At 39.7% G+C, this 17,117-nt stretch overlaps 1 protein-coding gene across 3 annotated transcripts in view; it reads right to left on the bottom strand.

Moving 5' to 3' along the window:
- The window catches only part of luzp2 (leucine zipper protein 2), a 535,247-nt gene that overhangs the window by 136,872 nt on the left and 381,258 nt on the right, over window positions 1-17,117 (bottom strand). For all 3 annotated transcript variants that reach the window (XM_062981375.1, XM_062981352.1, XM_062981287.1), the window contains exon 6: window positions 6,741-6,803. In XM_062981375.1, coding sequence (XP_062837445.1) covers window positions 6,741-6,803 — 63 coding nt within the window. The remainder of the gene's footprint in view (window positions 1-6,740; window positions 6,804-17,117) is intronic.

Consider the following 17,117-nt stretch of genomic DNA (forward strand, 5'->3'; position numbering starts at 1 on the left):
CATGATAGCCATGTACAAATACGTGAAGGGAAGTCATAGGGAGGAGGGAGCAAGCTTGTTTTCTGCTGCCCTGCAGACTAGGACACGGAACAATGGCTTCAAACTACAGGAAAGGAGATTCCACCTGAACATCAGGAAGAACTTCCTCACTGTGAGGGCTGTTCGACAGTGGAACTCTCTCCCCGGGGCCGTGGTGGAGGCTCCTTCTTTGGAGGCTTTTAAGCAGAGGCTGGATGGCCATCTGTCGGGGGTGCTTTGAATGCGATTTCCTGCTTCTTAGCAGGGGGTTGGACTGGATGGCCCATGTGGTCTCTTCCAACTCTACTATTCTATGATTCTATGATAAAACAATGACCACTCCTCCTGAATCATGAAGCAGATATGATGTGCAGATTCCTCAAAAGATTTGGTGAAAACTCCCTTATTAGATTAAATGTTCTGGCAGTTAAGCATAAAAATAGGAGAAGAGTGGGCTATGTCCGTTTTCTGATTTATAGTGGCTTTTGATAGAACTGCATGAAGACTAACTTCATTGCTTTTTCTGTAGCCTGTGAAAGTTTCCTTTTCTTTTGACAAATATTTGGAACATAGTGAAAGGTGGGGTATAATGGATTAGCCTACCTTGCAGGGTTGATGCATAAGGCAGTTCAAACCTTTGCTTGGAAAAGCTAAGCCAAGAAGGGGGAGGAGTCATCAGGCAGCTTCAAGTGTGGAAGTGCAGCCTGAATGGTTTGTAAAATTGGAGGGAGTTGTTTAGCAACCAGAGGTGGTCGGGCCAAAGTGACAGTTGGAGCTATTGAGCCAGAAAGTGTTAGGTTTTGGTGTTTTGTAGAGCTAGGAAGTGAATTTTAAGAAGGAAGAAAGGAAGGTTTTGGAAACTGTTTGACAGAAACCTCTTTGAGGGAAAAGTGATTGGCCTTCAGGGAGAAGTGCTAAGAACTGTAGTGAGCTTCTAAAGGGATAAAGTGCTTGAGTTTGGAGCCTTGGGGAAGAGGTCTTTAAGGTTTGAAAAGTCTGTGAATATTCATTTGTGAGGGAACAATATTTTTCAAGCAACTCCGGTTTAAGAACCATTCACGGTTAAAGCAAAGCCTGTTATTTTTATTGAAACCACTACGCAATATTTCTGTTCAAGTACAAATAAACATCATAATTCTGTTTTACTTCACTCCAAGTGTTTGTGTGTCTTCCTGATAAACATGGTGGACAGTCTGCTTATTTAACCATGATTCTATAAGAGATGGTTTGGGTCTCTCTGCATGCTGGCAGAGAAGAGCGGTGGCACATGCATGTTATAAATGGTGGCAGCAAAAGGTACTTAATTATTAATTGGTAGCAGCAAACAGCCATGTCCCTTGCATGGGGCATTCCCAAGGCATCTTGAAACACCATGCCATTTCATGTAACAAAGCTAGCTGGACTGGCAGATTAATTTCAATTTAACTTAAGTAGCAGAGCAGTATCCCCCTATGCCCCTGAAGGTAGTTGCTTAGCATAGAAGGCAAGTGACACACAGGCCTCTACAACAGCATCTTATATCTGAAGCGACCATCCCATTTTCCCCAGTGATATACTATTTCTTCAGGGACAGCCATAACAGATTAAGTTCACAACAGAGAAGAAGACAGAGGGATGTCTTCTGATCTTACATGTGAGTTCTAGCATAGTATTGGATTGTAAGGAGGCATTACACAATTGCTTATCTCAAGCAGATTGTGAGAGAATTGGGGTGAAGTAGGTTAGCAATCCTCTGCCTTGGGTCCCTTCATGTGCTGAATGGAATGACTAAGGTGCCCCCACTGCCAATTTGGGAGTGTCCATAATTCTTATTTTTGGTTGTTTTAAAATGTGCTTTTTTGCATGCTAGACACCTCAGAGGAGCTCTTCAAAATATATAAAAGGCAATCTGGTAGTCCCAAAGGCTTCACTTTGTTCTTTTGAAAAAAATGGTGTTCTAGGCAGTCTAAAAGTATGGAAATAACCTTAAGAGCCACAAAGAGTTCATTCCTGGCTTAACTGTACATCCAAAGAGAAAATGAAATTGAAGTGAATCAGCTATAAAGGTAAAAGATGTGTTAAAATAAAACCCCTGAGAGTTCAGTGTCCACATCCAATCAGCCTTCCTCTCCTCTCCTCTCCTCTCCTCTCCTCTCCTCTCCTCTCCTCTCCTCTCCTCTCCTCTCCTCATATACTAACTGCAACATTTGATTTATTTTCTACTCTTCGTGAAGGCTATCACCATTTGCACCGCTTTCAAATTAATAATTAATTAATGTGTACAAAGCAGAGGTGTGGCTATGGACTGGATGGGTGCAAAATATAATTTTTAAAAATATCTTATTTTTTAAAAAAATTCTTGATAGAGGTGGAAACCAAATGCAAGCCAGAACTACAACGGGGCAGAATCAAAGTCAGTAGCAAAAACAAAACCCTACGAACCTCTTTTGCATTAGAGATAATGTATTCCAGTCCCCTAGTACTTTCAAGATCCCAACACCTGTATATTGTAGGACATGCCAAGCACATACTGATTAATTATCACTAATTATTTAGTCTTCTTTTTAAAAAAATAATCAGATTAACAGTGTATTGTTTACTTAAAAAGCAACCTTCCTTTTTCTCAAAGACCATAAAAGGAACAGATTGGAATAATGAGCCATTAAAGTCAGCAAGCAAGGTCAATGAAAAAAGAACAAGCGTGGTCTTATTCTATTTAATATGCATAATGAGCTTTGGTGAGAAAAGTATTTGAATTTTTAACAGTGCCATTTTTTAAAAAAAAAAACCCTGTAAAACTTGTACATTTTTAAGATAACATGGGCTCAATTGTCTTCCCCAATTATTTCTGTATGCTTTTTCTGTTGTACAAGTATATTTGGAAGTGATTGCTTATTTAATAACTTGGATGGTAATCTCAGTTGTTGTCTGTGAAATGGCAATCATTCTAATGATAACATTACTGTGAACACTCCCTGAACTACAGACACTCTCTTTGTTTCCTTCTTTTTTCCTTCCTTCCTTCCTTCCTTCCTTCCTTCCTTCCTTCCTTCCTTCCTTCCTTCCTTCCTTCCTTCCTTCCCTCCTTGCAATATGTTTTGGTATTCATTTCTTGCAAATATTTCTTAGGTACAAGAACCATCATTCTACACAAAACACAAGAATGTTAAACTAATTCAGTCATAGAACAATGATGATTCATCTGAAATGCAGTCACACAACCAAGCTAGTGATATCACCGTTGCCTAAAACATGTCACCAAAGTATATGTAGAGTGAAAGGGACCTGTCACAATTGTTTCCAAAAAGAAAAGCAGTAGCTATAAGTCCATAAAAGGCTTTCATATCTTATCACAAACAAATTAATATTTGTGCTGTCAAAGGCTTTCATGGCCGGGATCACTGGGTTGTTGTATGTCTTTCGGGCTGTGTGGCAGGCATCCTCAGAGGTTGTGAGGTAATATTTTCTTATGGGAATATTAAGGCTGTGTGTCCTCTTGTCCCCCTCCAGTCCCATAGAGATATATGGGGTGGCTCTGCCTTCCTAATATATAACATTGATTTGGAATAAGGGTTGAAGATGATCCCAAGCTGGCGGGCATAAAATGAGGGTGGGAAATCTTTATATCTGTCAAGGGCTATTGTATAGCACGATTCACGGGCCATACAATATTAGAGGAAGTGGATGGTCTCAGGTGAGTGGAAGTGAGGGAAGAGAGACCCAGGAGAAGCAAGCCTTGCTTGAACTGAGGGAGGAGAGAGGCACCGGGGTAGACCTGGCTGGCAATCGTAGCCTTGTAAGCCCAGGCAACTTCTCAGGCAATATTACAACCTAAATCGAAGGGGAAAGAGGAATGTGGCTGCCAGGTGAGGGGGGGGCAGGCAGGCAGGTAGGTGGGCGAGCAAGAGGGTGTCCAGTCAGTCAGGCAGTGGGGTGTCTGTCCAGGGTCCTTATGTGGCCAGGATGGGGCACCTCTCTCCAGCCACATTGGCAGGTGACAGAAGGAGGGAAGGAGGCAGACCAATAGCTCCCTGTGGCCAATTACTGCTTTTGCCATCCAGAGAAGGAGAGAGTGAGGCAAAGAGATAAGGGCAGCCCACAGAGCAAGGACAAAAAACTTCATGGGCTATATACATCCTGCAGGCCAGACATTCCTCACTCCTGGTATAAAAGAACACTGGATTGGATTAACATTTCTCTCATTTTTCATCCCACATATTATGCCACAATATAGGAGAGATGTAGAATGTGCCTAACTCTCCTCTCATTTCTTGAAGTCTGAGGCCTCATTCATTTAAACTAAAAACAAAGCCCTGCAAAGAAGACTTTGCTCCAGATGATATATTATAGAACTGATGCAGTTTGCTGCTACTTTAACTGCAATGATTTAATGCCATGGAATAATGAAAGCTGTAGTTTTGCAAAGAATGCTAAAGAGCTTCAACTACAACTCCCATGATTCCACATCATGGAGACATTACAGTTAAAGTGGGGTTATTTCTATAGGGTAGATGCAGCCTAAAACTTCTGTCCTCCTGGCACGAATCCAGTATGATTTTGGATGTGCAAGTGGTGCAGAGAGAATGGTGCAGCCCATGGCCACATGCATTCCCAATCTCTCTTTTCTGAGAGAGATTTCCATGTGTGGCTCTCCATCTCTCATTCTCTTTATATTTTAATGTTAAACAGCTCCTCATTTGGCCTCAATCCCTATAGTAATACACTCTCCAACTTTAAGTAAAGGACTTTTGTTCCCATCCCTTAAAAGTATGTATGTATGTGCTTTCAAGTTGCCTGTCAACTTATGGCAATCTCATGCATTTCAAAGAGCTTTTCATAGGTAAAAATTTGGTTTTGAATGCTTATATATACAGCACTCATTATATATTTGAAGAAGGGCTTTGAAACAACATGTTTGGTTCTATTTAAATCAACCAGGCTTTCTAATTATGCCACCCTTTTGTCCTTGTTTTCAAAAGCTACATACTTTAATGCCATATAGATACTAATTGCAGAAACATCTAGCAGTTACATGTTTAAAGCAGAATGAGGTATAATGTCAGAAAAATGTTTTGAGCATGAAAATGTTCTAATCAGATAGAAAGCTGTGATGGAGAAACTATGATGAAAGGATGAGGGGACTGAGTGGAACACTGTTTTCCAAATTCAGATTACCTGAGAAAATACAAAGGACTGTTTCAGATTCTTAAAGGTCTAAGATATAGTGGAGCTTATGGTCCAAACCAACCTGATATGACAAAAATACTTTAAATAGATGTAAAAAAGAAAAAAATCTGACAGTTCTGTGAAAAATGTCAATATACTTTAAGACCACCCTAAGACTTTGAAACTATAAACTATTAACAACCACTGACTCAGGAGTATACATGTCAGATCCATTTCTTTGCATGGATGTTTTCCTACATTTTGTTCATAGCAGCTGCTTACTCTACCAGTTTCTCCACAGTACTCTTAAAAGTATCCCCCATTCCATGCCCAAGTGGTTCAGAAAAAAGCATTCAACAATGATTTCATTTTTAAAAAAACTAAGAAAACCAAGATCATGGCAACTACACCTACTGATAACTGGCAAATAGAAGGAGAAAACGTGGAGGCAGTGACAGACTTTATATTTCCAGGTGCGAAGATCACTGCAGATGCAGACTGCAGTCAGGGAATCAGAAGATGTTTACTTCTTGGGAGGAGAGCAATGGCCAACCTTGACAAAATAGTGAAGAATAGAGACATCACACTGGCAACGAAGGTCCGCATAGTCAAAGCAATGGCTTCCCCATAGTAACCTATGGTTGCGAGAGCTGGACCATAAGGAAGGCTGAGAGAAGGAAGATAGATGCTTTTGAACTTTGGTGCTGAAGGAAAATCCTGAGAGTGCCTTGGACCGCAAGAAGATCCAACCAGTCCATCCTCCAGGAAATAATGCCCAGCTGCTCACTGGAGGGAAGGATATTAGAGGCAAAGTCGAAGTATTTTGGCCACATCATGAGAATACAGGAAAGTTAGGTCTTTGCAGAAACTCATTCCATAAGATGAGATATGGACAATGGCTCTCTTCTGAAAGTAAGAGTAATTGGAAAATTCCAAAGGATGCATCTTATTGCAGGCCAAGCACATAACAACACAACTACGTTATAGCTAATGTTGGCTAAAATATAAAGCAAGGACTTAATCCATGAATCTGAAGTACCATTAATATACCAAAACCTGAATATCTACTTCCTTTATAATTGGCAGGATTCAAAGACAGCTGGGTTGCATGCTGAGCACAAATTTGGGTTGTATCCTGGTTCAGCAGTTATCCAACATCCACAATTAACACATTATAAAACTGTTGTAATTGTACAGTGTGGCTAGTGATAAGATGATAAGAATTGTGTAAATTCAGTGATGTTGCCTTCCACCATGCATAAGAAGCCTTTGGGTCCAAACCTGTATTTTTACACGGCTTTTCTGTCAAACTCTGTAAAAAAAAAACCCTTAACAATTTTAAAAGTAACTCTCCAGATAAATTCAAGGCTTCCCCCTCCCCCCTTGGGATCATATTTTCTTTCTCTGTAAACTTGTAAAAAATTAATAGAAGTGAAAAGATAATTCAGGGTAGAAGTCATCCTAACACTTCCACAACACTTTTCTCACTTCTGAAATAAAATGTGTGGCAGGCCTCCTTGAACAGTCCTTTGCCCGCTGGGCTTGTTAGGATCAGATCAGTACAAAATTCTACTCACCTCTTCAGCATGAATACCACAAAGCTTGCTTCCTGACAGGAGTTTGTTTTTCAGGCTTTTGTTCTAAGAGGGAAAGGAAAATGTTTTTATTATTAAGAAGTACTAAAATATTAAGAAATCTTCTAAATATTTTAGCATGGAATACTAAATTATGATTTCCAGGATGCCAGTGAAGACGAAAATACACTCATAGTGAAAATAAATATGTAATAGTACAAATGCTTCCTCTTTTTTCAAATTCTAGATGCCTGTAAAATTTACAATTGATTGTTATTTGCAGGGACAGAAAAACACATTCTTGCCTTTCAAAAAAACAGACAGTTAATTAAGATGGAAAGTGTTTATTTGGGTTAGATGTGAGGTAAAATAAAAAAGTAAAAGGCAGTGGAAATGTACTCTTATTAACTAATTTAAATGAAACAATGCTGGATTTTCACCATCCTGTGGATTCTTTCATAAATTTTAAACTCTGAATAAAAATCAAACCTGTTTACTAAAAAATTTAGGAATCAATGAAATGTTAACTTATTTTTACCATAAGTCAATATTTTATTTAACATTTTTATTTTCTGAAATGCAAGGCAGTTATAGCTTTCATATGACAAGTCCTTCTTGCACACACAAATCCCATCTCCCAATATTACTTATTCTGGAGTTGTGTGGCTGCTGTTTCTGTGTCATCTTATAACATGGCAAGGGGCACACAGATCCCTTGATACATTGAAATCATACTTAAAATGGCTGTGAGGACATTCCTTATTTCAAAGATGACACATATGATGGCCACACCTCCTTGTGGTGGCTGAAACCTGGTCCTCCCAAGTCTTAGTGTAGAAATACCTCTATAATGGCTCTAGCAACTGGTTGCAGATAACACTTTATTACTAATGGATGAAAATGTACATGGGAAAATTTCCCAGATACTTTGCAACAAAAGCTCATTGAATCTTTTGCTCTTCCTCTCATCCATACTTTCTGTTCTCATTATTACACAAGAACCCATTACCATCCATATTTCATTACATAGGGGATATTAAGAAGCTGTGCCGAAAAGCTAAAGTGGCTTCTAATGGATCATATGTTTTTTTAAACACCATGCTATTCCAATAGAAAGGACCTTGCATAATTAATGCCACATTTTTAATATATTAACATTGACGACATTGACAAGTGTTACAGATGTTCTGGATACACAATGATCCTTTTGAGAGGCAGGCTGCAAACGTGCTTTTAGGCAATTTCTGAATCCTATCTTTTATGGATCAAATACAATAATAGCCTAGCACTAACAGAATCAACCTTTAACCTTGCAAGCATTTTGTCTTCTCTGGCGAGATGGTGGCAGGGTTTAAGAATAAAGTTGTTGTTGTTGTTGTTGTTGTTGTTGTTTTTATTATTATTATTATTATTATTATTATTATTATTATTATTATTATTATTACAAAGCAAAGTTTAATATAAAATCAAAATGAAAATGGTATACAGAAATGGCACAAATTCATTTCCAGCATGCCCAAAAGTTAGTCCATGATAGCTACAATCCTAAACATCTGCCCACTTAACTCTTGATTAAAGAAAAAATAAAGAAATAAAACCATCACATGGCTACCAAATATTTGTTTCTGGAGATATAAACATGTGGCTGCAACTGTATATGGGGATATTTAAACTACCAGACAGGAAAAAAAATGTATAAGCACTCATTAGGACAGATAGGTGATGACAATAAGGTGAAACAATTCTTGTTGTTATTCACTGTCAAGTCAGCTTTGATGTATGGCAACTCTGTGAATGAGAGACCTCCAGAGTGAAACAATTACATTTCTTCATTCTTCCCTCATACAATTCTGAGCACGTCATCTATCACAGAACCCCAGATGCTAAGAGTCAGAGCCCTCTAGGTGGTAACACCCTAAATTTGTTATGCATAATTCAGGCCCATCTGTTCCTCTGATCAAAAATCCTTTCCTGGAAGTGGATTTTCCTAGGGGCAAACTAACCATCAGGGCTGAGTACAAATGTTTCTGAAATTATATGAATGAGATCATCAATACAAGGAAACATGGATAGGTTTCATATAAAGGAGAAAATGCTCATGTAGACAATCCTATTTGCTGATTGACTGATGACTGGAGGGGGCAAAAACCCAGAGAACAACTCCAAGCAAGGACAGTAACTGTCAATACTCCGTGATCACATCATATCCATGGGCAGATCTGGGTTCCCATCCTACATTAAAAACAGTGTCAAAGGTGTTCACCAAATTTAATTCTCTTCCAACCCCCCCCCCCCTGTAAATAGGGTCATATTTAAGGCACCACCCTTAGCCAATTGTAAAGTCTTGCATCTAAGGTAGGTGAAAAACTCTTAAGGAATGGGAAAAACCTGGCCCTGAAGCAACCAGCATATTTAAACTGTGAAAGGGGACAGGAGAGTGAGTCAACAAATATCCAAGAGGAAGACAAGGGGCTGGAGCAGCCCTTAAATAGGCTTGGTCCTTACCCCTCCATCTCTCTGCATCAGACATGGGTTCCCTGACCCCAATTTAATTGGCCTCACCATCTGGGACCAGCAAACAGATCTTCTGCACCCAATGCAGACTAAATCCCAATACACTTTTTCAAGTTCTTATAGCAGTAACGTATTAACAACAAAGAAATAGCTTCCTGCTCTTACCATGTTCAAACCTATTTGTCCTCAATCTGTCGAGAGGTAGAACTGGCCCTGAGTTCAGAACAATTCAGAGTCTATCAACCTATCAAATTTTCATACTATATTAAAAATTAAAGCAAAACTATCATATTGGAAAACATAAGTCTATTATAAATCTTCAACTATTTAGAGAAAGGCACAAAGAGAGTTGGGGTGAATAACAGTTTCTCTTTCTCTTCCTCCTTTCCTCCAAGCCTGGGGTTCAATTTGGCTTTCAAGATTTAACAGAATCCTTCAGATGTGGTAAATGTTTTAAAAGGCTATGGCTTTTATTGCTGTAACTCTTCTTTTCTTTTCTTTTTTTTAAAAAAACAGTCAATATGATACTTCTGTAATCCTGTCATTCTGGAATATTTTCTGGCTATTCCTATCACTAGTGCAACATTCTATTACCATCCTCAAGTGTATCTCTCTTTAATGTTGACGCAGATTGGAGCAATATGTTTCTTTCACATCTACTCCTTTTTTATTTTAAATATTACAACCCAAAGACCCGGGGGGGGGGGGGGGGTAAAGAAAAAATGAGAGAAAATTGTCTTTGAGGTCACAAACACATATCACAAATTACATCCTGTTTTAAGCAAACGTCTGAAAGCATCACAGTGTAGACAGAAGAAATCACAAAAATAGTGCCTAATAGAATGGAATGATTGAACAACCATTGACAAAAGACAAAAAGCTATATCTTAAGAACTCGGGTTTTTTTGTTGTTTTTTTTTGAAAAAATAGTCCTCAGATACAGATGAAGATAACATCATAAAATACAAATCTATTTCAAATATGTTCTTGTTTTTTGTTTGGTTTTATAACTCCAATTGGATTCTTAGAAGTAGTGGAAGTTACATCAAAATCATATGAGTACAGAGAAGAAGAAAGCACAACCTCACCTCCTGTCCTTCACCCAAGAGCCATGAAGACAATGACAAACACAATTATTTCTTTTCAAGTGATTTCAGACGAAAAGTAAATTCCAAGGTAATACCACAAACTGATTGAATTTAGAAAGCTTTCGTGAATTCAAATATATGTATTTTGATCTAAGTAACCAATTACACCCAATATGCAGCGATCTGACAGTTGGTGGAAGTCCTTCCATCATGGACCCTATTCCAATCCACTCTGGCTGTCTGAAGTATGGAAAGTCTGGAAAATTCAAATTTCTTTGGTAGAAAGGATGATCTTATTATGGGGAATGAAAGGAGGAAAATATGTTGTGTGGACAGAGGCTAACATAACTCTGAATGCATGCTTTAATTTTTTTTTCACCATTTATCTCCCCTGCTGTTCTGCCCTTTTTGCTGCTACCACTGAAACTACACCATGGTAGAAAGTAGAAAGGGGAAAGGTTGACTGTGCCATGGCAATGAATGAAATAAGGAACTGGAGACCTAGGCTACCTGGAGCTTGTAGATTTTGTCTGGCTTCCCTTGTCACCTTGAAAAAAGTGCAAACACTAGTGTAGTTCACCAACAGGATTCCAGCCCTAAGTTGGATAACCTGGTTCTGTTTTTTACAGAATGGAAAAATATATTTCAGAAAAGAAGACAAATGTAAAAAGTAGTGACTATTTTAGTTTGAAAATTTGTAGTGGTAGGAAAGGAAAAAGACATCCATTAGTTTGCCATGCAGCATACTGAATCTAGAAAATGAACATAGAAGCAAATTTCAAAAGTTTTAAACAATATAAACTTTGTGTTGTCGAAGGCTTTCATGGCCCGGATCACAGGGTTGTTGTATGTATTCCGGGCTGTGTGGCTATGTTCTAGAAGTATTCTCTCCTGATGTTTCGCCCACATCTATGGCAGGCAACCTCTGAGGATGCCTGCCATAGATGTGGGCGAAACGTCAGGAGAGAATACTTCTAGAACATGGCCATACAGCCCGGAATACATACAACAACCCCAGTATAAACTTTCACTGGCAACTAACTGTAAATATATGAAACTCAAAACATTATGCATTTAATAATGTAAATTTACTATTAACTAGTAATAGAATATTGTGAAATTATGCATTTAAAACATCTTGGCAACTGAAATAGAATGTTAACTGAATTCTATACATAAAGCGAGATTTAGGTCCAGCACCTAATGGAAACTCTGAAAGTTTGATCTGTAAATTAGACACATTTTATTTGAATCAATGTTTTTACGAAGGACTGAACAAAAGTTATTATCATGCACTGTTTACATTTGAATTCCCTTATGTGTATTTTACACAATTTTTGGGTAATGACAGCACATAGCATCTTGTTTCACACACATTTTAACTTGTTCCCGTCTATTACCCAGTGAAAGTGGCTCCTTCTGCAATGATAAATTGCTTCAAGCTGTTTGGTGCAGGTGGGTCTGGTACTGTGAGGCAGTGTAAAATAACTACAATATCATTTTGAAGAGAATACAGAATTCATACATGCCCCCTTAAGTGTCCACAAAAATCTTGCCATAAAAAAGAAAATAAGGTTTATTATATTGTAGCATGATTAGTTTTGTCCTCAATCAAAGCTCATGTACGACTTTGAAAAACATATTCTCTAAACTTGTGCATGCATCCGTTTTAGCTGTTTTCCTTCGGCTTCTTCAACTTGTTTGGTTTCTCCAGATGGTGGTAATGGCAAAGGCGCAGACACAATGTTTGTTTTGCCTGAAACAGCCCATGTGGCTGCTGGGCATGGCTTCTTCCCTTCTATTTGAGAGTATGTTGGTGCCTGCTTCCTTAACCCCATTCCACAAATCCAAGCTCCCTTGAAAGGAAGAAAGAAAAGAAGCCCATGAATGTACTTCCTTAACCCTTTTGCTCAAATCAAGACTCCCTTGAAAGGAAGAAAGGAAAGGGTCGCAGGTAGGATGCTTTCTTAATCTCATTTCTCAAACTCAGGCTTCCTTGAAAAGAAGAAAGGAAAGGGTCCCAGGAAGCATGCTTCCTTAACACCATTCCTCAAGACTTGTCAAGGCTCCTTTGAAAAGAAGAAAGGAAAAGGTCCCAGGAAGGGTGCTTCCTTAACTCTGTTCCTCAAATTCAGGCCTCCTTGAAAGGAAGAAAGGAAAGGACCCCAGGAATGGAAAGGGGAGCCTTGTAGGTTCCCCATTGCCGCCAATGGGCCAGATCTACCCAGCTCTTCCGGCTGCCTCGCCAAAAACAGATTTTTCCATTAGCCAATGTCCGGGAGACTTCCAAAAACAGATCTGGGTATCCAATGAAATTTGGATACCAAAAAGGGATCGCGCTCTCCAGCTGAACTACACAAGCCTAATATTCTCCACTACTACCAAAATAGTTCCTGTTTATTTTACCAATGGCTAGTTGGCACAGGCTATTGTTTAGTTGTTTTATACCTGGAGAGTGTTTTGCTTTACCAAGGACATTGGTAATTAGTTATTTCTGAAGTTTTGCACAGATCATGATGGGCCTCAAGGCAGAAGTCATGCATCCAGACATTTGGAATGAAGGTATAAAGCGTACATTATTAATTCTATTATGTCTTAATTTAAAACAAATTAGGCTTTGTAAGCAAGCTCAACATTTCACAATTTGATCAGAGCAGAGAGTTTGTGATAGGACAGTTCTATTCAATCACATTCAATCACTACAAAATAGCTTAGGGTAATTCAGGCAAAGTGATAAAGAGTTTTCAGCTTTCTTCTGCAACAACTTATTGCTGCTCCTACACTATCTGCCCTCTAAGGCAGCAGTCTCACTTATCTAGTACTGAATTCAGTCTTTTAATTATTTATTTCTGTTGGATGTTTTGGTGATCCAGTTCACTTCAGCTAATCCTAAATAAAGACAGAGCAAGTTTCCAGACAGGAAACAATGGGAAACAGCACAAAAATCATTTTCTATCAAAATACAATGGTGAAAGATCAGAATAATAGTTCTAGCTAGTTGGTACAAGAGGGAAAAGGGCAACATGGTCATTACAGGGCCTCAAAGGAGAGTTTTAGTTAATTATAAGCTAATATGGGGAAAAGTTCATACAGAATATAAAAAGCTACCTGCATTGTCACAGTGAACAAAGAGAAGGACATGCTTAGCCTAAGGCAAGAACATGACACTCTGCATCTCAGATTAACAGTGTACTACAAGACTTCATCTACCTATTGTTAAAACAGGAAATGTTACATTCATCCGTTATTATTATTATAGGATGCTAAAATCACCCCATCTGATGAAGTAGTAATGCTTTCAAATTGCAATATATGTCACCAGTTCATTCTATGTTTATCATGAATTTGCAGCATATTGACCAAGGAGACCCCTGCTGACTGCACTTCAAAGGACCCTTCTACACTGTTCTATATCCCAGGATCCGATCCCAGATCATCCAGCAGTGGAGACTTATATAATCCAGTTTGAAGCAGATAATCTGAAATGAGATTCTGGCATATAGGGTAGTGTCGATCCAGCCAAAGATACCTGATTGCTTCATAGTCTTTGTGTCAAGAGTCAGACGCCAATTAGCGAACAAAAATAGAGTTTATTCAGCAGATAAGCCAAAAAGTAATGTTAACACAGAAAAAACCTTGAAACACTTCACTATCAGTGCTTCAAGAGCAGTTCAAACAAAAATATAATTCAGCAACACAAGCAGGTAAAAACAAAGCTAAACAAACTTAGTGCAAACTGCACTTTCTGAGTCCAAGCCCTGCCAGCTGGCTCTGTAGTTTTCAAAGGAACAGTTCCCAAAAGAAAACACCAAATTGGTCAGGAAACAAACAAACAAACTAAGAATGCAGTAGACTGCTTCCACAATGTGGATAAAGCCGAAGGCTCCAAAAGGATGGTGAAAAGACGTCGTCCGGGATTCCAAGGTCAGGTCAGGAGATAACAGCGGTGTCCAAAGAGCAAGCCAGGAGTCAAAAGCCAATAGTAGTCATCAATCACAGGGCGAAGGCAGTAGCAAGGTCAAATTCCGATCCAAGGTCTGAAGAGGGTGCAGTCATCCAAAACAGGTCCACGATAAGACACAGCGAGAGCCAAGCTAGGTGATAACAGCAGATTCAAATCATAGTCCAAGTCTAGTCTTCATGGAAACACAGAGATCCCAATGGCACCTCAGCAACACCTTGCCACACGCAAGGTGCAGTGGCCAAACATTCCCATTTTATTCCCCTTCTTCCTGGGTGACCAAACACTCACACCCAAACACCAGGTGTCCCAAATCTACTCAGTCTGAGCTCCACACAGCTAGAGCTCGTGGATCTGGAGTACCTAGCAATTCGTCGGAGTCCCAATCATCCTGCCCACACTTAGCCCCATGAACACTTGAAGAACCATCCTCCCTTCTCCAAGCATCCCAATTGGGATCAGCTCCTGCAGAAACCCCAGGTTCAGAAGTATCCATAGACCCCAAATCCCCAGACATCTGTCTGTGCCCATTCAGTGCCCACTTCCCCAGCCACCACCTGTTCCTCAGCATCCATTTCCCCATCTGAATCTTCCTCAGAAGATCCCCCATATAGCTCTCTAAGTCGCTTCCTGCGCAACTCCTCCAGTGAACCCTCGTCACGAGGGTTTTTTCTTCCTCTTCGAATTCCATCCCCATCAACCATAATCCCCGAAGGCGCAGTCACAACACTTTGCTTCCAATGGAATACACAAAGCAGGTTAAGAGACTTGGAATTGTCTCTGTGGAAACCCCTTTACCTTAACATTCAGACTCCAAAAATGACACCCTAGATGTCATGCCATAAACATCACCATCAAGGGCATGCAACTATTGTGTTATGGAATATAGATTGATACATAGTTCTTTATATAAAGGCAATTTTGTCAGTCATCTGCTCTATAGGAATTAAAGCTCTGCTGAAATGTGAGAAGAGCAGAAAGAGACTGTTTGCACCTGAACTAATAAAGAGTTGGGTGTTTGGCTGTAGTCAAAACCACAGGGAATGTGAATTAAGACTGTTTTCCAGGAGAAAGCATGAGAACAATGTGATGTAATGTTATGGTTAGTGAACTAATGAACACTCAGGCAGATAATTGTATTAGCTACCTGATGTTAGCCAATGAACACCACAACACCAACATTTAAAAATGCAATAACCTTATAAATCTTGTAACTGGGATCAATCCCTCAATTCTGACAAAAATGTGGGTAGTTTACTTCTGCTATCTGTACCATTAAAGTTATCAACTGCTGACAAGTGACTGTTTTGAATCAACAGGCTAGACAGCACACTTGATAGGGACACCTTGTCAGTGGCCATTTGTTCAGCTGTCCCAATTTTTCCTACTCTGACTAGTAGCAGTAGCTCTTTAGTGTATTTTGGATAGTGTTCCTTCCACTTATCAATTATCTGGACTTTTATATATGAGATGCTAGCAACTGAGTATATCACCTCTTACAATCCACTAAACTATGCAGTTCCCATAGTCCTCAGGTACACTTTGGTGGAGGGAGGCTCAGAGCAAAACATTTTTAAAAGAAATAGCATCTGCCAGAACACTTTTCTTCAAATGAGCAGAGTCATTTTGTGGAGTCAAGCATTGTCTTTGCCCATCCCCAGGCATGATTTTACTGGTGATTACAGCAGAAGCTTGCTGACAGCATGATGAATAATGATGTCATCTTTACTTATTAAAGCTGTACTCAACAAACCTCACCAGATGACAAGTTAAATTTATCAAGGGCAGTCATGGGAACCAGTGGTGAAGAGCAAATGAACATTCCTTTTTGTTGGAGTGTTATTTGGTCTTCCTGAGCTCTGACCACATGACAGTGACAGGCCCTGATTTGCAGCTTGATTAATATTGATGACATTCCCTCTTTGGCATGCCTGGGCTCAGGTTAGCCTGGGCTCAATCTGGATGTGAAATGAGTTATCACTTCAGATGAAATTGATAGTAAGATGTTAAAGCTGATGCTGAGCACAGTTATTGGGATTTTGCAGGGGGGTGGCTTGATGGTCTCCCATGCTGATCTGAGATCAGGAGGGATGGGCAAGGGCACTGCCAGCCTCCCCCTCCCTTTCACCCATTTCCCTCTCAGCTTACCAGAGGAAGGCTCCATTTCAATTCTGTAGACTCTCCCCCCCCCCCCCAAGAGCTGAAGGGCGGCATTGTGGAAAGGGTATTCCTCCTCCAAGGCCCCCGTTGGTTCTTCCAGGGAGGAGGAAGAGGAAAAGGCCTGAAATTGAGCCTTCCTCCTCCAGTAAGTTGAAAAAAAAATGGGGGGGGCACAGAGGGAATATATAGAGGGAGAGAAGGAAAGCACATGTTTTCCATGCCTGCATGGATATGCACAGGCATGGAAAGGTGCATTTATTTCAGGAGGAACCGGTTTCAACAGGCACCTTTTTAACAAGTGTTTTCAGTCTTTAATCTGATTCCTACTGCATTTTGGCTAAAGATTGCCCCCCCCCCCAACTCAATGTAACCTGGGTTATAATGCATGTAAAGAAGCACTATAGGTCAAGGTCTAGGCCAGGTCAATGGTATCTGAGGCATTGTGTTTTCAGGGCAAAAATGGATATCTAAGGACAGGGGCAACTTCTGATGATGTCACTAAATATGAAAAATTAAACACCATCCATCAGCCTTACAAATTATAAAATATTACTTCATTTGGAAATTGCTTGGGAAGTCATTGCAGCGTGGGGAGAGAATGCTGTCCATTTAAAAAAGGAGGAGGATTGAATGACCACCTGAAAAACTCCTGGCTGT

This window comes from Anolis carolinensis, chromosome 1 (genome assembly GCF_035594765.1).
Source record: "Anolis carolinensis isolate JA03-04 chromosome 1, rAnoCar3.1.pri, whole genome shotgun sequence".
NCBI classification, from domain to species: Eukaryota; Metazoa; Chordata; class Lepidosauria; order Squamata; family Dactyloidae; genus Anolis; species Anolis carolinensis.